Source organism: Ambystoma mexicanum, chromosome 6q (assembly GCF_040938575.1).
Source record: "Ambystoma mexicanum isolate Mex_15411 chromosome 6q, UKY_AmexF1_1, whole genome shotgun sequence".
NCBI classification, from domain to species: Eukaryota; Metazoa; Chordata; class Amphibia; order Caudata; family Ambystomatidae; genus Ambystoma; species Ambystoma mexicanum.
Window position 1 is genome coordinate 1,375,456,954 of NC_090937.1, and position 26,963 is coordinate 1,375,483,916.

General features: G+C 44.4%; 1 protein-coding gene across 3 annotated transcripts in view; it reads left to right on the forward strand.

Annotated features, from left to right (window-relative positions):
- SORCS2 (sortilin related VPS10 domain containing receptor 2) overlaps positions 1-26,963 on the forward strand; it is a 2,879,055-nt gene that overhangs the window by 2,817,069 nt on the left and 35,023 nt on the right. For all 3 annotated transcript variants that reach the window (XM_069632008.1, XM_069632006.1, XM_069632007.1), the window contains exons 25-26: positions 2,506-2,608; positions 18,088-18,245. In XM_069632008.1, coding sequence (XP_069488109.1) covers positions 2,506-2,608; positions 18,088-18,245 — 261 coding nt within the window. The remainder of the gene's footprint in view (positions 1-2,505; positions 2,609-18,087; positions 18,246-26,963) is intronic.

Here is a 26,963-nt window from a genome sequence, read left to right on the forward strand (position 1 = left end):
CTAGCCCCTGAAAGGACTAAAGCAATTAAGCCAGAAACTGTGAAGCACTCTTGGTTCAGTAATCATTTCATTCAGGCCAGAAAACAGAAGAGAGGTCTAGAGCGAGACTGAAGAAAAAGTCTTTGTCCCCTTACATTAGCAGCATATAAGGAGTCTGTACTCCAGTTTCAACGAGCCATCATTGCAGCTAAATCCACAAATGTTAACACCAGAATCAATAACGCCAAGTCTAGCTCCAGAGAACTTTTCTGAATTGAGGTTAAATCCTCAGTCTTCCCCATTGTGGAAAGGAACTCAGTCTGGTGTCTGGGTATACAGGATGAGTTTTCAAGGAAGATTTTTGTTCACCAACAAGCAATTATATCTCTGCAACACCACTTAATTACTGTCCTACTCTTACAGGGCCGCCACAGATCGCAAATAGTTTGACGGCAAGCCAAATCCGACCGAGTTTGTATTCAGACAATGCACAAAGCTAGACATTTTTAAGATCTTTTCTAACTTGAAACCAACCTGCTGCATTAGTGATGTCTGCCCTGCCACCATCCTCCAGGACTCTCTTGAACTCCCCGTCCCTTGGCTTACAAAGATCGCAAACACTTCCTTTAGAGATGGCCGTGTGCCTTCATGTTGCAAGGAAGCTTGTATTACTCCTTTTATTAATAAAAAAGTAACTTGAACCCCTGTCTGGTGAAAAAACTATCGCCAAATCACAATTTTTCCGTACCTCCTGTAAATCTTGGTCCGTGCTGCTTATCTTCAGTTCCAAGAATTTGTGGAGGCAGATAACATCCTAGGTAGTCACTAATCTGGATTTAGATCTAAATACGGGACTGAAACAGCTGTATTGGACTAAAAGTCCAATATTTCCAGTATCGTGGAAAAAGGTTGCCAGTGCTGTTGATGTTATTCGACCTCTCTGCAGCATTCAATCTTGTTGACAACACACTCCTAGTGAATAGGCTTAAGGATACCACCCACTGTTCTGAGATCGCTGCCCAGTAGATTCAATCCTTTTTAGGCCCAAGAGTAGATGTTGTAGTGCACACGCATCCCCCATTACCACCACATGTGGGGTACCTCAGGGCTCCTGTTTGTCGCTGACTCTATTTAACATTTACATCAGGCTCTTACTCGATCTCTTGGGCAATCTGGAGGTAAAGTACACCAACTATGCTGATGAGACCCAGGTTTTCTGTGAGTTATCAGGTAACTTACATTCAAGATACTGAAGCCATATATAGAGTTTTTGCTGCAATCCAATCCTTGATGGCCTTTAATTCCTTGGCCCTTAATGAGGAAATAACAGAGCTCCTTATTATCACATCTTGCCCCCGGCTGAAAGATATGGACCCTAGTTACAAACATTTCACAATCATGGGCTGTATGATCCCCATCTCCAAGCATGTAAAGACATTAGGAGTCTATTTGGACGCTGAACTTTCTCTGAAGTCTCAGGTTTCCCATCTTCAATCTTCTTGTCATTATGGGACTAAACCTTTCTACCAAATATGACCATACCTCTCCATTGCAAATCGATCTGTTCCTGCATCTGCTCTTGCCAACACACAACTGTATTATTGTAACAGTCTCCTGATAGGAACATCGTGAGCAAACCTACACTCTCTCCAGATTGTTCAAAATGGTTGCATAACCATTAGTTACACCCGATTTGCATATGCAAAACAGAAGTGGCTCGAGGATTGTCTATGAACAACAAAGCAAATAAGGGGCACACCTACACACCCATGTATAGCATATTGATTGACAAAAAGGCAGCACAGCACTTGCTACTTTTCTCCCAAGTTGCAAGATGTCCCTGTTCTAACATAGCATAACCCAGGGAGTGTGCAGGTACTGTTTCAATGTGTGTATAATATTCTTTTCTGCAAATGATGTAACCCTTCCCCCCAACTGTGTGACACACCGTTCAACAGAATGTGTGTAATGTAACTTGTTTCTCTGTTTTTTACTTTCTCATGTGTTAGGTCCTTTCCCGGGACTTGCTGCTGCTTAGTAATACTTTTCCAGACTCAATTTTGGGACAAACACTTATCTCTTACTGTAGTCTTCTTGAATCGCCATGCCCCTGTAATGTGTGTGTAGGCCCAAGCTTCAATTGCCATGGCTGGAGTTTGCTTGTCATCCACACAAAGATTATTAATCAGGAATAGTGTGTCTGTTACTGCCACATCCCCGGGAAAACCTTTGCTCCTATTTGTTCTTGATACACATTGTCAAGCAATTTGGTGACTTTTGCTTTTTCTTATATAAAATAAATGTATAATTAGGTTAATAAATAATATGAGTACATAACACTGCTTATTTCACGTGCATATCCTCTAGTCAGAAGCTCAGTTGAGAAGGAAATACATCATCCTTCTTGTATTTTTGATGAAACTGGTACTCTTGCTTCTCCTTTCAGGATAATGATGCGATAATAGCATTGTAGTTTAGGTGGCTAGAATCCGTACACTGACCTGCATCTTGTATTTTGTTTTCCAGATGCCCAAAGGATAGGCAGTGGAAGTGGCTACTGGGCGATAGTAGTCATCTTCGCAGTATGTCTAGTGGCAGTGGGGGCCTTTATCCTCTACAAGTTTAAAAGGTATGTTTCATTAAACATTTGTTTTAACGCGTACTACAAATACCATCACCCTTGGAGTTTATAACTATGTTCTACTCTAATGTAGAATTTTCTCTGAGAGTAAGTGCTGAAAGCTAGTTGGCTAACATGTGTAAGCACTTATCAAAACCGGCTACCATTATCAGTACAGTGTCTATAGTTCAGCTGACTCTTAAAAGGTAACAGAACGGACTGGAACAAAACAGTCTGGGGCACCAATAAAAAAGTGGCCCACATTTGCAATTCAGGGGGATGTAGTAGCAGGCACCACCCTACAAAGTATAAGTCAAGATAAAGATAAATTACATTGCAATATCATTACAATATGTATAAGGAGCACTACAGGAGCCCAATATGTACCATTGAGTATATATCAAAACTGCATATAAAGGCCAGAGCAAATTAATGATGGTACCCTGTTCCACAATTGTGGTCAGTGATGACCACAAAAGAGTTTCATACAAAACATAAACATACCATCTACGTTTAGTACAAGCAGAAGTCAGAGATTCAAGATAATTTGAAAACAGCATCATTTTTGTAATCAATAAAAGTGTGTTGAAAGAAAGAGGAAAGCAAACACTATGACCAATGCATTTCAGATTGGAACATCCTTTGTCAGAGAAAATCTGAATGAGTAAACGTAAAAGAGAAAGAACATCACATCAAGACCACTCGTAAGATAATAAAAATAAATTAAGTTCTTATAGGAAATACCCAATATCAGCTTCTATTATAAAAATAACATTCAAACAATTATAATATCACACGCTGAATCAAATCTCAAAAAGCATATTCCTAATATCTAAAAGTAAAATAGAAGAAAAAAATAAATAAATAAGAGAAGCACCTGTCTGGTAAGGGGATATCATCTGCTTATGTGTAAAAATGGAGGTGAACAGAACTTTGGAGAAAACTACCGATACATTGTAAGCATGTGAACCCGCTGTCAATAGAAAATAAATTAAAAATAAGACAAAATAATAATGTAAAAGAACAATGACCAAGTTATTATGCCAAGTTAGTCTACCAAGGTTGCCAATTTAAGAAAGAAATAGTCGAGTCCTGAAGTTATACGATCTAAAAACGAATTTATCAAAGTGATGGTATCAGTCTGCAAATATAAAAGTATTCCATATGGCCCCGCCCCAATGACTAAGGTTTCCATCAGGAAAATAGCCTATTGTGGAACAGCTGTAATTTCTAATATCGCTGGCAGCATTTATAGGTTTCCATTGAGGAACTAGTACACCACAGATAAGGAAGTCTGCATCAGTATTCCAAATCAAGAAATGACTGTATATCGTAGTGCGTCGTGTAAGATGCCGAAACGCCTGCAGCTTTCAGAAGAGGTGGTCAAGTGCAACACTTTCATACTATCATGTTCTTATACAGTCTTCAGTAGCAGTAGCAACAGAGATTCTGCATGAGATGCTTGGCAACTGCTACAATGGTGTCTTGGCACATTATAAAAGCAGATTAACAGAACATAACGTATGATCTGTGGATACATGCACTGTCATTATTATTGTTATCATCCTAAAGTAATTCATTTAAAAATGTATTATTGAAACTCTAGGTGGACCTTCTGCGTGGCTTTCTGTCTGCTAGATCTGAAACATAAAAGAGGGATTTGATTTATTTGGTTCCATGTGATAATGTAGTCTTGGAAAAGTCACCACGTAGGCAAGTATTTTTTCTGCACCTCAGCGAAATGCGTTTCCCAGCTAAAGTTGTGCTTTAAAGAACTGAGAGGATTCATCCACCTCACCCCATCCTCAAGGAGATGCACAACTACCCTTTCAAATATGCATCGTAGACAAGGCAGCCTGCCCCACCTACAAAGCAGTCGCAACCAAGACACCGCTCTATGTGGCTGAGAAACTCAGCATCTCCGGAGACCAGCACACCACCGGAAGTCACAGCATCTCCAGGCTGGAAACATGCCTAGAACAGCAATAGTGAGACAACTGAAAATAGGCTGTTTCCTGAAACGCGCTCTGATCCCGGATCATGTTACCAATGCACAGAACACTGCAAGCAGGATCTAAAGACCCTACTCTGCAAAGAACTGCACATCTCTGGAAGTTCCCCACAAATTCCCTTCTATGCCTACCCATTAAAGCTCCTCAAATACCTCTGCCCCTTACTTGTATCACTCTTCTGTGTGCCCCCTATGTACAGCGCACAGTTGCTGTCCTGCTAGGTTTGCACTTTAAAAGTCCCATACGCACGTAACAACATAATACGGATTTGGTACTTCCCTGCCTAGAACTCTTCGGATGCCCCCTGTCTATTCTTCTAAAGGTGTGTAAACCAACTGCTGTACAGCTTGTCTTTATACAGGAAAATCGCTAACTCTAATTGGTGGGAGCTTTAGACCCAAAATAACCATTGGGAATATTCTTTTACACGGTCCACGTTCCCCCTAGAGTGAGGGTACAGCAAATCAGATTATGATTGCATGCCCTCTTTCTGGAATCCCTGAAATGTCCTTTCCTGTGTGCAAAACATGCAAAGCTTTTGTGGCATGCATTTGGCAAATGTGTGTCCTTGTTGCCCAAGAGGAAAGTCACTTGACACCTTCGTTTCAAAACAAAGTCATAGCATCCGACTGAAGATGGCTCCAAGAGATGATGCAGCCTCGGGAGGATAGCTCAGGGGGAAACGTGCTGGCCTCGGAAGCAAGACGACACGGAGCAACACAGGTTCGATCCCCGGGTCCGCACTTAGAAACCTCAAGGTACTAAGCGCATTATAAATAACCAATTAAGATAAATAAAATTGCAAATCTTCACATTTGAATTGGCACCCTTAATCCTGCTCTCAGGAGAAAGGGTGATGCTCATTGAAAATTCCAAAAAAGTTGCTCACCCCTGCTCCCAAATAAAACGCTATAATATAATGTGATGTAAATGGTGTTTAAAAGATTGCACTGAATGTGTACTTTTTATCAATTGAAACAGGGAACTTTTTAGTTTTTTTTAATAGCTTGTCATCTGCACCCACACACTAGTAATTAACAGAAAAGGTTTTTTAGATGATGAATGGACTATCCATGAACAGGACCTGCAGGCTACTGTACCTCTGACATGGTTTGCAACATGGAAATAATTACACATGTAAAAAAGAAATTGTGCAGACTAACAAGAGCAAGTATAACACGTAAAACACAACTTGACATCAAAACATAATTGATTGGATCCTGACTACAATCAGAAAACGAGCTGGTGTTACAAATGAAGGTACATAATAAGCAAAACATCTTGGCATATAGCAGAGCACAGTGTCAAGCAGGACCCTTCATTGTTGGACATGGGTGGGAGCACTCAACTTCAAGTTGTTGAAAAGCTGCAAGGCTGATAGGTGGACATGTCGCTAAAGAAGCTCATTCTGGGATAGGTGCTGATGGCTGGAATTGATGAACTATTTGTAGGAGTATAGTGCTTGGCTGCTTCGAACATTGGATAATTACAGAGTTTCTTGATGCTACGTGCGTGTAATACCCTCTGTTCCATGAAGCTGACTCTGGCTTTATAGAAATTACACTTCCACAAATTCCTTCTTGTTGCAGATATTACCTTCTCATAGCAGGACTGCTCAAAAACCTGTGTATAGCGCTTTTATATCAGAGTGAAATATGAACAGAGGTGTAATGTTATGGATATTGCCCTGTTCCAGTGTAAACAGCTCCCTCATCTGAACGACATAGTGATTACACATGTAATTGAAACTTAAGATAATGATGATGTGTCTGATTGTCGGGCATCGCTCCCTAATTCATCTGTGTGCCCATAAGTAAGCACACTATCTAAGTTCTCTTGAAGACATGGATTTAAAAGCTCTGGGTGTATAGTCAGTGGTTAGACAAACAATGTTTCCAATTTGGTTTGCCTTATGAAATAAACCTTACTAAAGAATCAACCAGCACTTGATGTTTTCTACAACTGGAGCCAATGTGTTTCATTAATGAGGAGTCTTTTGTAACAGTGCCAAGGTAAGTAAGCCCTGTTGCTGTTGAGGGGACAGGAAAATTCAAGCATCCACTGCACCCCAAAATGGCCATCCTCACATGCAAGTCACTCTTGGGGCACCTCAAAAGTTGATGCATCTAGCTGGGAAGGAGGGACTAAGCGTGAAGCTGCTGAGCTCGGTTACCTCCATGGAGTTGGTGCAGAAGAGGCATTGCAGAACAATAGCAATGTAGCTAAGAGCTGCTCAGGCCACACCAGCTGGAGGCAAATACGAATTACGTGTCACTAGCCAACTGGGAGATCCTCAGGAGAATCTGGTGTCTAAGAGTGTCCGACACCCGAAGGAATAACAAGAAACTGTATCAAGGACGAGACACAAGTCTGACATGCCAGAAGTTGTGGTCAGTATCTGTGTGATTTGCCTTGGCAGAATTATAGATGGCAGCCAAACTCTGCAAATACATGCTACCCCACCCTCCAAATGCATCCCCTCCCCACTTACCTTTTGCACATCCGCTTCCTTCTCCTGACCCTGCAGCATCAGTTCTGTCCCTCTTACGTGTGTCAGATCTGACACCGCAGGGTCCCCTTTTCTCTTTTTTCTAATCCCCTGCCTCCAATCCTCAGGAAGCAGGGGACACCCCCACAACCCCCAACATAATTCATAGCGAACATGGGAAGCAGGGGACACCCCTACAACCCTTGCTCCCCAAGTTCGTTATTGATTACCCAATTTGATCGATTTTAACTGGCTAATTACGGCCAGATGTACCATTCAATCAATTAAGATCGATCAAATTGGGTAATACTGGTCAGTATCATGGCAAGGTGGGAAAATTGAGTCATAATACTGGGCATGTGTAAATTACCTTTCCTCAAGCTACAAACCTGCATGATGTTACCACTGGGAGTAGTGTAGTTTCTGATACTCCGTGGTTGCCATTTGTGGTTGTGCATTCGATGGATATGATTGAGAAGTGGCAGAGCCTCATGAAACAAAGATCAGACGGAGCTATGCCGACAGTTTGGAGTCTGTCCCAGTGTCAACTTGTGTACTTAGGCCAGAGACTAGTGCAAATGCAGACACATCACTCCAGGTCACATGGCCTCCATAGTGATATCTTTGCCATATTAACACATGGAAATCGTTATTGACCTCAGCCAGTCAGAATGTTCAGAGAACAGTCAATAACTACTGGTATTGACTGCATTCTGAAAATTCGGACTTCAAATTCAAATAGAAGAACAGTAATGCAATTTTCAGGAATATTATCTTTCAACAAGCCACTGCCTTTATTTTCACGACAACTTCCTATTTAGCACACCAACAAAAAAGCTAAAATATGGGAAAATGCTTTCACTTTCTTATAGAGAAATTGTTTACTATTACACGACCCCTAAAGCAAGCTTATGTTAAACATGCTGCATTTTAACCATGTTTGCAACTGAAATGCTTAATGAATGAAAACAAGCTTGCTATTTAAATACTCCAAAATAAAACCACATTTAGCTTACTAACAAATTTTGTAGATTTCCTTCCTAATTATTAAAATAACTTATTTTTACTTCAGTACCATAGCTCCAAAACATGCATTGCTACTACCATTATGTGTAAATAGCCTTGGGAAAATGACCCTTCCAAAACGTATGGCCCAAGGTGAATTATCCTGAGATAATGACCCCTCTCTCGGTCTATAAGGCTAGATTACCCTGAGTGAAGGATGCATATGAGAGCTCCACCAGTGTCCGTTGAGACTAGTGTGCCGATGTGACGTATATACTCAAAGAACCTTTAATGAAGAACGAAGAATAACCCAACACCTGATTTTTCTACACCGTCTTTTCGCCGAGGACTGCTTTGTAGCAGAGTGCCTATCAAGCATCAGATGACGCGATGAAAGGAACACAGAAACATATACCTTGCACGTGTGAACAGAATAGGTACTGGCTCTTTAAATCAAATATGGCTGGAAAGATAAATAAAACATTATCATGCAGCGGAAATGCACATTATTCAGTATTACAATTAGCCCTCAGAATAAGGACGTGCATGTGGCTGAGAACTGTTAAGGCATACTTGGCAAGATACGTGCTCTCAGGATAATATGATCGCTTTCCAAATGAGCATTGCGAATTATGGGCTGTAAATTAAGATACTTTATGCTTTAAGTAAATATAGTATCAAGCTATGGCAGCACGGTGTCCCAAAATGTGCCACAACCACTTTCTGAAAAGATGGCATTGTTGACATCCAAACACATGCGCAGATCGAATGTGCTGGATAAAGCTTCACTGTGGCTATGCCTGTTTAAATATATTCGCAAATGGCCTGGAATGTTCTTCTGCCTAATGAGCAAAGTGTAATATCTTGATTGCGTGCCCGTGGGGTGCAAGCTCAGAGCAGATAAGTAGCTATGTCTGGAGATCTGTATTAGTTTAGTTCAGTGCTTTGGAGCCCCAGGAGGGGGAGAAATGCTTGAATCCTTTTGAAATAATAATGTCACACACCAGCTGTAATGAATGCCTCCAGTGGGTAGATAACTGCAGGGGGAAATATTAAAATCCTACCCTTTAACTCCTCTATTGCCGAGATTACAGGTGCCGTGTTAACGAGCGGCCTAATTATTTGTGCTGCTATCTTAAGTGGCGTTTGGAGTCTCTTGATTTCAGATTATTTGTGGCAGGCAGTAAGGAGTCCTTTATTCAACATGGAATTACTGTAATTTCTTAGGTGTAGTTTTCTTCTTGCGAATAGCAAGTGGCAATCCAGTAGCGAGTTTACTGTTCTCGTATCATACATCCATAAACGTATTATTTCGATTATGTTCATGAAATCTTCCCAGCTGATTAAATGCAATGAATTTGTAGAGTCTGCATGCTTTCCAAGACTCAGCCTAATGAACAAATTACATTTTTCAAAAAGAATGCTTATTAATTTGAAAATAGCAGCGCCTTGCATGCCCTGAAGACACAATACTATTGTGTAGTATGTAAGTGTGTTCTGTGATGAATCCCCGGATGTTGTCACTGATCTCTTAGGGGGAGCCCGTTCACATGAGGCCTCTACTACCCGGCAGTCCCCCTCGGGGCGGTATTCAGCAGGTATCTCTCATGGGGAGGGATGCCCCCTATAGGATTAGTGACAACCTGGGAAGAATGCGGTGTCTCCATAGACCACCTAACCCTGACACACTTTCCTACCCCCCTCCCGCCAGTACCTTGCCTAGTGTACCCATGTACTTTTGCCATATCAGCCAGGTAGGAAGTACTGAGACGAGTAAGAGTGTGGACTCCTCAAGGGACTTATATCCATTATCTACTAGGACCAGGAAGAGACCAACTGACTCACTGGGATTCCTCAACATCAGTACTGGGACGAGGAAGAAGTTTGAAAGCTAAAGAGCACCTGTACTGAATAGTCTAGTTGTTGTAGGATTTCTATTGACTGAGCTACCATTCAAACAGAAAAGGGAATTCCTAATCAGAGAGGCCCTCCCTTGAGGAAACAGGAGATTTGATTCCTGTACAAAGGAAGGAACAGCAGAGGACGAGAAAGATACCTGCCTGGAGTTAGGTCGCCAGAAGGTCCATTGTGGAAAGCCTGGAGTGAGAGACAGGGGGCGGAGCACCCAGCCAAACAAGAAACCTGGAGCGGAGGAGCCACCTGGGCCACGTGACCTAGCAGCAGGGAGCCACTGCAGAGTCATGGGAGTCCCTCGAACAATTGGAGGTGGCCAGGATGCCTCTGGGAACCACTGGAGAACTGCTACAGTCCCTTGAACGATTAAAGGAGGACCAGAGGCCACTTGGAGATGCTGCAGAGCCGCCACCATCTGGGTCCTAAAGGAGCTAATACAAAAAGGGTCTGGGACCCGAAGGAGAGAAGGAAACCAATACAAAAGGGGTTTGGGACCCGAAGGAGAGAAGGAAAGTTTAGTTTAGTTTATTATTTGATAATGCGCACAAAACCCAGGGGTAGCGCAGCAGGTACAAGGTTACTTAAGCTTAGGTTACATGCATATGGATGATAGGAAACATATCAAAAACAATACATATATGTCAGTACAAAACAGTAGAGATGATAGCTAACAAGTTACAATGTTAAGAGTACACGTATGCAGGGAGGTAGAAGGGTAAGGGCAGAGTGGTCATAGAACCGGATTTCAGGAATATCACTACCGTTAGGTGCAACAAGGTTAGTTGTCGTTGGACCAGAGCCAGTTTTTTAGCTTACTACTGAAGCTGGAGTAGGATAGGTTTGCTCTTAATGCAGAAGGCAATGCATTCCAAGCCTGGGCAGCTCTAACAGGGAAGCTCGCTCCGCCCGCTTTGGATCGTCTAAATCTAGGGGTTTCTAGCAAGAAGTGGTTAGTAGCTCTGGTGTAGTGGCTGGACGATTTTCTGGTCAGTCTGGCTGAGATGTAGGGGGGTGCTGTGTTGTTAAGCCCTTTGTGTGTGAGAGAAAGTGTCTCGCTGATTTTTAGCCAGTGGTGGTCTTTCCTGATGTTGGAAATATGTGCTCTATGGGGTATGTCAAGGGCTGCTCTAAGAGCGTTATTTTGAAGGATTTGCATTTTATTTATGATGGTTTTATTGGCTCCTGCATAGAGGGCGTTACAATAGTCCAGCTTCGACATTACTAATGCGTTAGCTAGCGTGATGCAGTTAGTTTTAGAGAGGTAAGGTCTGCAAGTCCTGATTAATTTACAGGTATACGCTGTAGAGGATGCCAGGGTATTAATTTGTTTTTTGAGAGATAGAGTGGAATCGAGGTAAAATCCTAATGTTTTTACCTCGGTTGCCACCTTGATTGTATTTCCATCAAACCAATACAAAAGGGGTTTGGGACCCGAAGGAGAGAAGGAAACCAATATAAAAGGGGTCTGGGACCCAAGATGAAGAAAGAAACTAATAAGGAGGGTGTGGGACCCGACAAGGAGGAATACCTGGCAAGATAACGAACCGGGTGGAACTCCTGAGGAGTAAGAGGAACTGAGAAGGGTCTGGAACACACAGCCAATGACAAATTACCTCCAGGATCATCATCATAGTCACAGTGCCTGCCAGGCTATCGAGCCAGGCAGACTGTGAACATGGTGAACACTGGAAATCCTGAAGAGCACTTTGGGAGTCACTCTCTTGGCATCCTGAGGAGTTTTGAGAAAGACCAGGGAAAGGGAGACATACCCCTTGGTCTTGATGAGCATTGTGGGAAGAACCAATAAGAGGGCAGTGTCCTCTTGGCCTTGTAAACATCTGTTAAAGGCCAGGAGAAGAATCCCATTTTTCCTGGCATTGTTTGAACCATTGAGAAACCAAGAAAGGTCAGGGAAAGTCATCCTCCTAACGATGTAAAGATAAAAGACTTTTGTTTTGTGTGTTTTGCTGAAATACACTGAAAGAACCCTTTTAAGACGACTTTTAATTTACATTCCTGAAGAAGAACATTTTGTTAGCAACACCCAGAGCTGACGTTTGGATTGTCGTCCAGAGGAAGGGGGCCATTCTTCTGGACAAAGAAGACCACCTCTCTTTCTTAGTTGAGTTTATAGTGTAAGGGATGAAATGAGGTTTTTGGCACATGACAGAGGACTACATTTATAGCCAAAAGCATGCCACATGTGTGTCAGTCTCCTACTTCTACACCCTTACAATTCTTACTGGGTCAACTACATAAAACATTGAACAATTTACTTTGTTGCACCAAATATCCGCTAATTAACCGTTTGCTTCCTTTGGAGTGTTCCTGCTCCCCTTAAATCGTTTGCGGGTCTTGCATACTTTAGGGTAGCCCTCTGTGCAAGCAATGTCTACAGCACAATACTGTAAATAGGCTGCGGTAAAGCCAGTAATGCCTTTCTATTTTGACAGTAGTTTCCTTGTGCACTTTTGCTCAGTGTCTTTTTCCCTAATTCATTTGTAAAACCGGCAAAGCCTGTATGTCCATCTTTGTGGCACTGTATGTTCACGTTTGGAGGCACGGTTGGTCACGGGGAGGGAAAAGGATTATGTAGTGAAATACAGAAGAGGGAAAGTGCAAAGGTTGAACAACAGAGAAAGGAACACCCCAGGGTTGGGCATATGGTTTTGGGGAATGGCAAGAGAGTAGGTAATTGAAGGATGGGTCATGTGTTAATTATTAAGTATCCCATCAGCTCCAACATGCCTGGAGTGATGAGGGGAGTATTGGGTGGTGGGGATGAGATGGTACTTTGGATGGCAAGTCCACACAGGAAGTAGGAGCGCAAAGGGAAGGAGCACTGAGGGCAAAATAGGAATTTGAGGAGCGATAGGGCAAAAAGAGTGAGCTGGGGCGGAAAAGAAGCACTGGAATGCAAGAAGCAACAGGGAATTATTTTGTGGATAGAAAGATCACTGTGGTAGAAGGAGTATTGCTGGGTGGAAGGAGCATTGGGGGCTCTAAAAAGGGAGTACAGAAAGAGCCTTGAGGAAGATAGAGCGCTGAGGGCAGAAGGCATGTTATGGGTGCCCGAGAGGAACTGGGGACAGACGTTGCACTGGAGGCTGAAGGAGAAATGGGGGAAGGAGAGAATGAATACTCGCCCTGGGAAATGGAAGGAACATTGGGAGTTGAAGGAACATTGGGGCTGTAAGGAGCAGTGAAAGAGTGGAAAGAGCATGGGGAGATGTTAGAGCAGGCACTGGGGCCAGAGCAAGCATTGGAAAATTAGAAGGAGGTTTCAGTGAGGAGAAGCAGCACTAGGTAGGGCTAGAGGGAATTCTGGTGCATGAGGACCATCAGAGAGAGGGAGGGAGCATTGGGAGTTGAAGGCCCGTTGGGGGCTGTAAGGAGCAGTGAAAGAGTGGAAAGAGCATGGGGAGATGTCAGAGCAGGCAATGGGGCCAGAGCAAGCATTGGGAAATCAGAAAGAGGTTTCAGTGAGGAGAAGCAGCACTAGGTAGGTCCAGAGGGAATTCTGGTGCATGAGGACCGCAAGAGAGATGGAAGGAGCATTGGGAGTTGAAGGCACTTTGGGGGCTGTAAGGAGCAGTGAAAGAGTGAAAAGAGCATGGGGAGATGTCAGAGCAGGCACTGGGGCCAGAGCAAGCACTGGGAAACCCGAATGAGGTTTCAGTGAGGAGAAGCAGCACTAGGTAGGGCCAGAGGAAGTCGGGTGCATAAGAACCACCAGAGATAGATGGAGCACTGGGTTGGACAGAACTAGTCGAAGGAAGGAGAATTGGCACAATGAGCACAGGGGTGAATGGGCATGAGGCCTGTAGGAATTCTGGGGAACAGAAAGAACACTTGAAAGGAGGAAACAATGGGAAGAAGGTGCACAGGAAAAACAGAATATCCAGGCTGAGGAAAGGAGCAGTCGGAAAATAACATGGGGCAGAATATAAGGAATGTGGGTCCAGCACATGCATGCCGAGACCCTAAATATGTATCAGCTGGGCCAATTATTGACTATTCAGTGTTCAGGCTCACCTTCCTAAAGTGCCATGGGTATGTTGGCAGAGGGAAGTGAAATGCCCCTGGAGAGTATGGCCAGGGAAGTGGGAAGGGGCATAGAAAAGGACATGAACGACACGTAGTGGAGCTCAGATGGTGGCGGCCATAAAGGTTACAGATTAGTTACATATCCGATTGGTTATTTAATGAACAATTCAATTTCCACAACATCCCTCATCCTGCCGGGAGCATGTCACGGAGGCAAGGGGCAAGGCTCAAGTTGAAGAAGCACACAGAGAGGGGGATAGAGTACACATGGAGAGGAAGGAATGTGCAGGGCACGATGGAGCAATATGGGAATGGCTCACAGAAGAGAAAGGAGCACTGGGGGACTTCTCCAGACAGATCTTGCATCTCATTGTGTGAATGATTGACAGCGGGTGCAGTGGTGTGATTAGTTCTATGTTTTCCAATTCATCATCTACCTTAGTGAATACATCCAAACTTTCATTCCACCCACTTCCCACCTTCCACCATCATGTATGCTCCATAACTGTAAACAAATACACATACAATGCGATGTTCACATCCCACATATTCTGCATTAAAAGACCACATGGTTCGTTGAAAATCATGCTCCTTTTATTATTTTCATGTCTTCTTCTCCTTCCACCTAGACAGACCGATCCTGCATCATTCCCTCGTAAGCAGTTCTCCTGAAACCCACATTCACCTTGCTGCCTTTCTCAGTAAAAATAGGTTTTAGGGTGTATGGTGTGTTCTGAAGACATGTTTCCCCAAGACTGCTCATGGCCCATCGCCTCCCTAAAACGTTTGTTTGCGTCCTTTCAAATCTATGGTCTGCCTACACAATCCTAGATAGATACAAAAGCCATTGCCTCGCCTGTTTATTTTCCATCAGCGTAAGCCCAACCCCAGCCAAGGGTCACTGGCATTTGTTGACACTGTTCTGCATGTGACATCCAATTTAGAGAAGACTCAAGCTGGTTGAAACACCTTTTTCATTTCATGAAATTAATGCTGAAATAAACCGTCTCTAGAAATCAGTTTGTTTTTCAACATTCAATTAAGTTCCTAGTCCTTTCTGAAAAATCCTTTCAAGTGTTTGAGGTCGCACTGCAGCACAGAAATGAAAAGGTGGATTTCCTGTGCGTCTCTTGTTAAAGGGTTTTAATCAGGCGGTCACAAACGAGATTGTCATTGCACGTTTGAATTTAGCCTTAAACTTCATGAAAACGTATTTCCAAATCAATTCATTAAGATGGTTGCACATCATATTTAACGCGTATGTGTTGAGGTTACAATGTAACCCACAACATGGCTGAGGCCAACTGGTCTCTTTATCAAATGGTCTGAAATTTTAAAAGAAGCCTTCTCCTGCAAAGTAAAGTATAACATATCATAATCAAAACTATTATGGGTGCAATAACTGTGGCGGTGCATAATTTAACACCAAGGCAATTTACAGGTTTTCTAATGAATAACAGGGCCATTGAAGTTCGTAACACACCGTTCCTCACTTGTCCATGCTCAGAACAATAGCCTCTTACAGCTGTTTCGCTGCCATTGCGTTTTCGAATCAATTCACCCAAGATGTTGTTGGCTCTTACGATTTAGGTCACTGTAATATAATTAGTACCTTGAAGACACAAGTCACAAGCATGTTTGCCATTAAATTAATTATTTCATCTGAACCATATTGTAAGACTTGAGAAAACAAGCCCAAAAGGTTTACCATGTTTTTAATGATCTTAAACCATCATCATCTTGAGGACTTTTAAAATGTCTAACACCCAGCAACTCACCCGTGCCACTATGTGGTTTATATTAAAGATTCATTTCACTGGTGATTTAATTGACAGATTCCTTAGGACCGACTTGTGTTCTGTAATATGTTCATGTACGTTCTTGCGATTTCCTCAACATAAATTATTGAACAAGGACATTGAACCATGTACACTAGAAGATTAGTTAGGCATGTTGCATGATCCCGTAATTTAGACATGTTACCAGCTCTTGGATTGCAGATGAGGTTCCCTTTAAGAGGATGTATCGTACTCCACAATCCAAACACATTAATGTGCCTTTAGGGTGTGAGGCAAAAATAGTTCACATTTTTCTCATCAACAGGCCTGATTTTAGTAGGGCACCTCTCCGATGTCTTGCTCGTGTGTATCTGAATATAGCTCGATCCCTTATCATGTGTTTTAATTAACAATCCATCAATAATTATTTCCATTCATCTTCGGTAATTCTTCTTACTTTCTTTGCATTGAGTTCAAAAGTTACAGGACAAATAAGATGGCCTTTTGAACTTTCTTTCCCACTTCTATTTAAGGTTGAGTCTGATGGCCTGGATGTAGCCTGATTTATTGAACACGATGGTTAATAACTGGGAATGCACATGACCAGTAGTTAATGTTGGCACAGCGAGACACTTCATCGAGACCAAGTAAATCAGTTGATAATCTTGAATGATAGGAGTCTAAATGGGCCCATGTTATTGGATCCTGAGATATAAAATTCTGCAGAAGGTGTAGCTAGCGGCAGAAATGCACATGGACTCACAAATGCAACCGTGAGGCACACGCTGCTCACTCTACATATGCTACTACTCAAGACCCGCAACCCTGTAACCCTTCAGCTACATTTGTCTACAAGCATCCCAGACACACGTGTAGCGCTCCCTTTCCTTTCGGGGATAGTTTTGCACTTTACTAAGACACCAGATAAGATTAACGAAAAGAAATTTACCATATTAAAGCTAGGGCATCTAAACACTGACTTCATTTCTGCCAGTGGAAATTATGACCTACAAAGAGTGCACATTAATTATAGAGAGAGATTTTATAGCCTATTATTTATTTAGCAGAAGTCTTACTACATGGAGCCTATGTATTATATCGTGTGTTTCTTTTATATATCTGTACATTTCGTTGTCTAAACTAGTTTTTTTTGCCCAGGTATTTCTTTTCATAGAAACCTTGATTGTTATCATAACCGACAAAAAAAAATAATCGAAAACGTTCACTCACAAGGGCCAATTCACACAAAAAGGTGAATATGAGTAACTGACTTGCCCTGCCTTTCACCTACACCTGGAGAGGACGATTCCATTCACAAAGAAATTAATATGAATAACCTGTTGACTCTTGGCTCTAAGACACTGGGCTTGGAGTAAGTCAAAAGTAATTGGAGTAAGTCAAAAGTAAACAAAAGTTTTATAGTGTATTGTTTGTGAAAATAACCCTTTCCATAAAACACCTAGGGCCTCATTACACGGTAGGCAGTAAGGGTTAACTGTCACCGGTAATGGTACCGGTGACCGTTAACCCTTACCGCCTTACTACGAGGTCCCTTAGCGGGTTGGAGAATTTAACGCCTGCTTTTTGCAGGTGTTAAAAACCAACCTGCTAAGGGACCTTGGTGCTAAATACGGCACCGCAAATTTGTGGTACCGTAATTAGCACCTTCCACATTCCCATTATGGCCTATGGGGCAAAAATGGGAATGGGGAAGGGCAATGGAGGAAGGGGGAATTACCGCCCCACCAACCTTGGAATAGGGCGGTAATTCCCCTTTCCACCAAGGCGGTGCCGGTATTTTACCGGCATGGACCAAGGTGCTATTAGCACCTTGGTCCACCGCCTACCGTGTAATGAGGCCCTTAGAGTTACTCATAATTGATTCTTTGTGTCATTTTCCCCAAATAAATTGAAATCTAAATAGCAGCTCAACATAAGAGAATTATTTTGGCAGTGGTGCCCCAGAGGGGCAATGAGGGTGAATTGTGAGTAATCTTTCTTTTGATTGATAAACAGTCCCCAGTAGTTCATAGTAGAGTCTGTAGGGTCCTGAGAGAATGGCAACGTGGCTTCAGATGCCGAAAACAACACACATGGCTCGGCTGTTGAGGTGTGCGTGCAGTCTAACCGACAGGAAGATGGCCCTCTACTTCTGTGATGTGCATTATTTCACGAGGATGCACTTTTGTAACTTTTGCTTTGTGTGTGTTAATATTAATCACTTGTCTTTTGATTCCTGTCTAGGAAACTGCCCGGCAGAAATGTTTATGCCCAGATGCTAAATGAGAAGGAACAGGAGATGACCAGCCCTGTCAATCACAGTGAGGACACGCAGAACATCATCCAGGGGGAGGAGTTTATAGATGACGACATGGACTCGCAGACCCTGGGGAATGCATTAGGTAAACATCAATTTCAGTTCTGTACTTTCTATAGTTAAAAGCATGCAAGCCATCTGTTTACTACCATTGTATGCATCGTTTATACACATGTAGAGATGTCGATAGTCTACCTGCTAAATATCTGATGATCTTAGACTTTCAGGATGTTGTTTGCCATCTCTTTACTACCATTGTATGCATCGATATCTGATGATCTTAGACTTTCAGGATGTTGTTTACCATATGTCATTCACAAGCATGGCTGGTGGAATGTGTGCATGCCCCTGTGGTGCAGGAACAGCGCATTCATGCTGGTGGTGGTAACATACAGACCCCAATCAAGACACAGCTGCAACTTCCGCAAGGGTGTGGTCTTCACCGCAGGAAGAGGAGCCTCTTATGGCGTATAGGCCGAAGACCACCTTGGGTGTCGCTCATGGTGCAATGCGGTAATGGAACGCTATGATAAACATCTTCTGATTAAAGATTGTTTCCCTCACACCCATTAAAGGCACAGTGTGATAGGCGGAGCCCAGATGTACGTTGCTGCCGTCTTTAGGGAGTTGGCGGGAGAGTGAAGAACCAAATAAAGAAACCTGGTAGAGTTTGTAGATAAAAACACACCACTCTCTACATCCACACCTCGCATGTGGTGGGAAGTGATAGTGTGATTTGTGAAACATTGCATTCAGAGTGAGAGTGGGGAGAGAGAGACGTCAAGCAATAGTGGAATAGCAACTTAAAATCAGTTTTTCGCTCGCTAGTGAACTGACTGACTACATTACGAGGAGAAGCACCAATGAGAAAACTACAGATGTGTGAAGAAATAACCTTTGTATTTGGATTATGTAGCTCTCTCTAAATAAATACACATTGGGCCTCATTATAAGTTTGCCGGTCTGGTAAAAATGGTACCGGTAAGCTACCGGTACCGTAGTTACCGAACTGGCAAACTACGAGTTCTGCTTGTGGATGCCTTTCCCGCCGCCGGGTCTAACCTGGCGGGTGTACCGGCACCCGCGAGCAGAGCATGTCGGATACACCCGCACCATTCAAGAATGATGATGGTGTATCCAACCTCCCCATTCCCATTAAGCCCTATGGGGCTTGAATGGGAATGGGGAGCATTTTTTTTGGCACCCAGAAATGGGCAACTACCGGGTCCGGTGGGGCCATAATTACCCAGTAATTACCCATTCCTGACCACCGGAAAGAAAAGATACCGGCGGCAGCCGTGCCTCTTTTACCGGCACAGCTGCCGCCAGTATCGTAATGAGGCCCATTCTCTTTCTCTGTCCACTTCCTTTATTCCTCTATTCTGTCTCTCCCTTCTACTCACTAAATCTGGTAGAAAAAAGTTTAAAAAGGACATAATGGTCTCCAACCCCGGCCTCCCTATCGCTGACACCTACACTAGTGCCTGCTCCAAGGAAACTCTCACTGACATCCTCTTTTTCGTGCCTTCGCCTGACCTATGGACCCTTCATATGGTCTCTGTGCTCTCTCCTTTCTCCTCTTCTCCCATTAATGGTGGCACCCGTTTGGATGTCCTCTTGGCCTCCTTCCACTCCTCTAAAGCCATCATTAATGTCTATGCTAATGGGACCGTCTTGGTCCAAGGCCCTCAGGCCAACCTTCACCTCTTTAATAGACGCTTCCCACGCCTCATCAACTTCCTTTCCTCTCCTGCTGTCCCCCCTCCTCTGTCCTCGGCCACCTTGCCTCTACCCTCCCTCCCTGCCCCCTCCGTGCTCCTTCTTCACCTCCTTCTTTTACACCTCCGCAGGGCGTACCTCTGATCTGTACCCCTCCCCGGAAGTCCTTCAAGGATGGCAACCTTCTCCACATTGCCACTCTTAACTCTCGCTCTGCCATCAAGCATTCCTCTGATATCTGTCGCCTTCTTGAGGAACTGGACCTTGACGTCTGTAAGAGGATTCAATTCAACACTACAGCTAAGTCAATGCCTAGTCTGGGATACTGAATGGAAACCCTTATTGATATATCTTTATGTCCAGTTCATGAGTTCTGGATGACTACCCCTATATAACACCCCTCTCTTGGAATCCCCTGACCCCACTGAGCCAAGAAGTAGTTCTGTTTTGCAAGTTAAAAGGTTTATTTGAGAATTTAAACAATATATATATATATATCACACTTTATAATAAATTAATAATTGACTATCACACTTAATCTGAGCAGTAATCAATAATGGATAGTCTGGCACTAGCACACTTCTTTATAATCAATGATGAGTGGTTATAGGATGGATAAGATAGCAACAATACTTTTATGGGTTCAAATGGATGCAAGGTGGAATGAAAATGCAGTACAGAAAAAAACTTGATATGATTTCAACAAAACAATGTAATCACTTTTCTCTGGCAATCCACTCCCCCCCCTTATACAATGTAAGGAAATGAAGAGTAGCACACAGTTCTCAGACATGCAATCAAATGTAATTCAGTTCACCCCAGCAAGCTTAGACTACGGATAGAAGTTGAAACACAGGCAAAATGATTTGAATATGGTGACAATGCAGCGAGAATATGCTGAAAATACTTTTAATTCCCTTCAGGAGGTTCAGGGTGAGTGGTATCTAGTTAATATGAGTTCAGGCTCACTCTAGCAATGATTCAGGGATGGTTCTTAAGAGGCAAACGAAATTTAGCAGTTCAGCAAAAGAAGCTATCTTTTTACAAGTAAAGAAATCGGGCCAAATCGCAAATCGCGGCAATATTCGCGAGTGCGAGAATCGTGATTACGGCAAAAGTATAAGGAGTAGCAAGTCCTAAGCTTGTTGAAAAGCTGAGATTCTAAGCTTTCAGGGGAAAGTTAAACCAAGTTCCTAGCACAAACGGTTCCAGAGATACGGACGATTAAATAAAGGTAGTTTTTCGGATTTGAAATTTTAAAAGTTCAAAGCGACAGGTTACAGCTTGCAGCTAGAAAATGACAGGTGACAGCTTTGCAAATGACAGGTGACAGTTAGGAGGCAGTTCTGGTTAGATTTAAAATAGATTTAATTATATTATTTTAACTAAGAGATTGGTTCTGCACAGTTCTGCTAGGTACTCACAATATATTTTGAAATAGGCCTCCCCACGGATCTGGTCAGGTTTTGGACTGGACTCCGGTTCTGGTCTCGGCACTTCACAGTGATCTGGGTCAGCTCTCTGGTTCTGCTAACAGCGGTCTGGGTCACTCTGGATCTCTGGCCTCTGGTTCTGGATACTGCTCTGCTTTCTCTGGGTACAGCACTGCTTCTGGATCTTTCTGGCGCATGGTTTTAGGCCAGAATCAACAGCTGTGAATAGTCTGCAAATGATTTTGGGCCTGCTGACAAATACTTTTGCTTGCAGTGGGCCTTCTTGGTTCAAAGTTCTGTAGTCTCTGTTTAGCTTGGAAGTCTAAGTGTAGGATCTCTGGATGTGAAGTCGTCGGTCAGCATGCTCCGCAGCAAATGGAATTGAATGTCCCTACCTGTCCCAGCAGTCTCTTTTTATGTGTTTTGAAAGTGGGTGGAGAGGCTAGCTTTCTAGGCCCAACCCCTTCAGAGTTCTGATAGGTTGGAGAATTCTTTGCGTTCTCACTGGAGAGCAGGATTGTGTGTCAGAATGATGTCATTTAATGGCTTGCAGAAAGGACACTCCCCTGTCAAATTGCACACAAATCTATATTTGATCAAAATACACATTTCTCAAATACATAGTGGTTTGTCATTGCATGTACATATTACCTATCACATGAGGTATACTCTGTTCAAACTCTGCTCTTCCTGAGGGCTTACATTCAAATATGGCAACTTATTTTCGATTTTAGTGGGTTATGCAACCTTGGTTCTTCATTAAAAATTATACACATATACACGGCCTGTCCTTACATACTCCAGTAAATTCCCATGTCTCTAGTTTAAACACAGAGTCTGTAGTATCCATAAATAGCGGGGTTTTGCCCCAGAACATCACACAAATTCCCAACGCGTCTTAAAACGTGCACAGAAAATTCACAAGAATTATGGTATCATTTAAATAATTTTGACAAGTCCGCACTGTGAGTTCTACATCTTTCTTAGAATCATATTCTGGCCAACAGGGGTGTGTCTTTTCAGGTCACATGGTGTAGAAACCAGTTTATCCAGTTTCTGCCAAGCTCAGAGACCCTGCCCCTCCCAGCTTCTGCCAAGAAGAAGCTATTTTACGGTCCCCCTAATAAACCATCTGCCTGGGTCCTTTGTTTAGTCTCTAGCAGTCCCTTGGTAATTCAATCAGAGAGGGGTAACCTCCCCTCAGAATGCAGCCAGGCCTGAGAACTGCTGTGGATCCAGTTTCACTCCAATTGGGGGGAAGTTGTCGGTCAGAATCCAGTTCCTTAAGCCAGGCCCCAGCTACTGTCACTTTTAGTTACCCAGTTTTCTGCATTCAAATAAAACTAACAATTTTTACACATGCAGCTGGAATGCTGATTTAAGTTCAAAACTATGACATTTTAACAGTGACAAACTATGTGGCAGTCACAAGTCTGTCCCTCAGTTTATTTACACATTTCGATTTTTGGTCATTTTAAATCCAGTTTCAGTTTAAGCCGCTGCAGACCTGCAGAGCTCAGCCAGTCTTGTTATAAACCTTCAAGTCACTTCAGAATATAACTTTTCATTGTATCCACTTCTTAGTAAGTCTTTCTTTGGCCTGCTTTGGGTTCATTTATTCAGTTTACACAAATGTCTGGTGTTGTTTTAAAACGCCGGCTTTCTGATAGTGGTGAGTTCTGGTAATGCAACCATTTTTGGGATTTAAGAAAATGAATTCCCCACAGTTCTAGGTTGCTTTTGGCAATCAGCATTGCCATTCCCTATGGTTTCAGGCTACTGTGTGGGTAGCCCATGGTGGTTTTAGGCAGTGCCCGTCTGTGCCCATAACATCGGCAAAAATGGGTGGCAGCCTATTCTTCATGCATTTCCTTGTGCATTTTCTGGGAAGCTCTGGCCATCATGATGTTTTCAATGCCAGTAATGCACAGTTTTTGTGGTAGGGCTCGGATGCATGGGTAAAAACATCCCACACGTCCTCGATCTCACTGAGACATGGTTCACGGCCAGCTCTGTCACCACCTTTGACACACTCCTACCTGACAGTTACAAGATTCTCTCCGTGCCCAGGCCCAACCGTGCAGGGGGGGCGTTGCCCTTATCTTCCCTGAGTGGATTCCTGCCACTGTCACTCTTACACAGACCTACTCCTCTTTTGAATGTCTTGTCTGCCGACTCTCTCTCTCTCTCCTAGCCATTCCCTTACCGTGGCTACTATCTATCGGCCACCTGGTCAAATTTCCTCCTTCCTCTATGAGTGGGCTGACCTCTCCTCCTCACTCCTGTCCTCAACCACTCAACTCCTCTTTCTTGGTGACTTCAACATCCACCTGGATGCCTCCTGTCCCCCCACTGGACTCTTTCGTGACCTATGCGACTCTCTCTCACTCTCTATTCTCCCTTCTGGGCCTACTCATTCCGCAGGGCACACTCTTGATGCTCTGATCTCTTCTGACATTCCCCTCTCCGTCCCTCTCTCCACTCCTCTCTCCTGGAGTGATCACTTTCTCCTATCCTCCCACCTCACCCTCCCTACCCCACAGGCAAAGCCACCCTCATCACTGCCACCCACCTTTTCGGTCATCCGACCCATGAAGCGCGTGTCAGTTGAGGCTTTCGCTTCCACCTTCTCGCCCCCCCCCTTCAGCTGACCCCCACCCTGACACAGCCCTCTCCATGCTCCACTCTGCTATATCTGACACTCTTGATGTCCTTGCCCCCGTCATGAGAATCCGCCTGAAGCCCAAAGCCAAATGTAACTCCTGGTATGACACGGATCTCGTCACCCTAAAACGCAAGTGCAGGGTGGCTGAGAGGAAATGGCGTGCTTCGTGTTCATCCTCTGACAAACTGGTCTGCCGCCTGCTCCAAAGGCAATACCGTCTCTCCGTTCTCACCAAGAAGAGAGCCCTTATCCAAGCCCGCATCTCTGCGGCATCTAACAACTCGGCCGAACTCTTTAAAATCTGCAAGGAGCTTGCCAACCCTGCTGCAGTCTCTACCTCACCTGTCCCCTCCCAGGCCCTCTGCACTGCACCTCCTATCACCTCCCTCCCTCTCTTCCCGGCTCTTCCTCTGGCCCTTCTGCAGCCACCCCTCCTCCCTCCTTCTCTGCCTTTCCCCTTTTTTCTGCTGACAAGGTTTCCAGACAAGTCCGATCTATGAAAGTCTCGTCTAAACAGGTTCACCCCTGTTCCTCCAAAACTATCAAGGACCACATCGACTCCCTGGCTCCTGCCCTGGCTGACTTTTGCAACCACTCCTTCGCCTCTGGAGTCTTCCCATCCCCCCTCAAGCACTCCCTTGTGCACCCTCTTCTTAAGAAACCCTCTTCCGACCCCTCCTGCCCGGCTAACTATCGTCCAATCTCCATCACTCCCTTCCTGGGCAAGCTCCTGGAGAAACTGGCCATCTACCAGCTTAACCTCTATGCTGAATCTGTTGGTAGTCTTCATGACCATCAATCTGGCTTCAGAGCTGCCAGAAGCACGGAAACTGCTCTCCTGAACATCCGTGAGGACCTGCTCTTGAACCTCGACTCCAACACTCTGTGTGTTCTCATTCTGCTTGATCTCTCTTCTGCCTTTGACACTGTCAACCATGCCATCCTGCTCAACCGTCTCTGTGATAACCTGGGTATCACTGGTCAGGCTCTGGCGTGGCTGACCTCTTTCCTTTCCAATCGACCCTCCCAGGTCCAACTGGGGTCCTTCCTCTCTGACATCTTTTTCTCCACCTGTGGTGTCCCCCAGGGATCTAATCTCTCTCCCTGGCTGTTCAACCAGTATCTGGCACTCCTTGCCCACCGCATCTCTGCTCTCTGCCCCAACTTTCAGTGCTATGCGGACGATACCCAGCTCATTTCCAGGCTACCCTCGGCCTCCTCCTCTCCTTCCCTCATCTCTGACTGTCTGTCTGCTATCCAGGAATGGTGTGCCGCCAATGACCTCTGCCTTAATGCCAGTAAGACTGAGATTCTACTCATCGGCACACCCACTCCCTCCTTCCCTGCAGCTCTCTGGCCAGCCTCTCTTGGCCCTCTTCCTGCTCCTACCTGCAAGGCAAAAAACCTCGGGGTCATCTTCGACTCCACACTCTCCTTCTCTCCTCATATATCTGACGTCTCTAAGAAGTCACACTACCAGCTGCACCTCCTCAGAGGTATTCTTCCCTTCCTCTCCTTCCCCCAGAAGCTCACTGTCTCCCGAGCCCTGGTTCTCTCGAAGCTGGACTACTGTAACAGCCTCTATCTTAATCTGCCTGCTTCCACTCTCCGCCCTCTGCAACTCATCCAGAACAGAACTGCGAGACTTGTCCTTGGCCTCAAGCCCAGGGACCGTATCTCTCCAGGACTGAAATCTCTACACTGGCTCCCAGTGGCTGCGAGGATTAAGTTCAAAACCCTCTGCATTGTTCACAAGGCCTTCTGCGGCCTGGGGCCTAAATACCTTCAACTCTCTCTTCCTAAATGTCTTCCTTCCCGAGCCCTTCGCTCATCCGTCTCCAACTCCCTCAGGGTTAGCCGCTTCTCGAAGCAACGAGCTGGGGTAGATCTCTCTCCGCAGCAGGGGCCTCCCTCTGGAACAGCCTTCCTGCCTCCCTGAAACTTGAGGAGAACCATCCTCGGTTCCGGAAGCACCTCAAAACCTTCCTCTTTGCCTCTGCTTTCTCTCTCCCTCTCCCCTGCTAAATCCTTCACTGAAACTGCACTGAATCTGCAACTGGGCCACTCTCACCGACCTCGGTCCTGGGCCCAGCCACTCTCCACTTGCACTGTCTCCCTGGCAACCTCTGCACTGCGGGACTGTCTCTGTATCCCTACAGCCGCCCCCCCCTTCCCAGCACGTGTCTGCACTTACTTTGCACTTGCCACCAGCTGGCCCTATTTATTTATTTATTTTATTCTACTTACTTGTACTGCACTTCCCCCCTCCCCTTCCCCTTGCACTTTTCCCTTCCCCCTACCCCTGCACTTGCGCGATCTGAATGACACCTGGCCTAGTAGGATCGTTGTCTGTCTTGCCCTTGTTTTCCCCCCTCCCTGCCTCGTCGCGCCTTGAAACACTTGTGTATAGGCGCGTTACAAATGCCATATCATATCATATCATATCATATCATACTGTATCTTTAGTTTGCGGGACAATACTTTACCTACCCAAATAAATAGGTTCAATTTTTCTTTCATGAGTAGGCTAGAGTGTCTTTAATTGTTAAACTGTAAACACCCACATTTTTGCGTGATTTGTCATTCGTCATATCCCCCAAAGCTATTACATTTTGGGAGAGGCCTTTCCTTTTTGATTTAAGTGCCTTTGTGGCGGGGTCATGACCCCCAAAGGGCTGATTTTTCTTTTGTTACATAACCCCAGTGTTAAGCCTGCATACTTCTCCCACTTCTACTATCATTACGCGGGTGTGAGTACCCAGATCTTTGGCTTTGGGAGGTGGCTAGTTGTTGGAGCTGCAGGCAACCTTGGTGCGGCTTGTCAGTCCTTTATGCTGCTAGGTGCTCTCTCTAACTTCTCCATGGTCTGTGCAGTCTGTAACCCATGTTCGCTGATGATTGTGTGGAGCTCTCCCGTGTACTCCACCTGCAGGGTAGTGGATAGCGAAATACAGTTGCCAGCAACCTGTGACCGACCGAGTGGAGA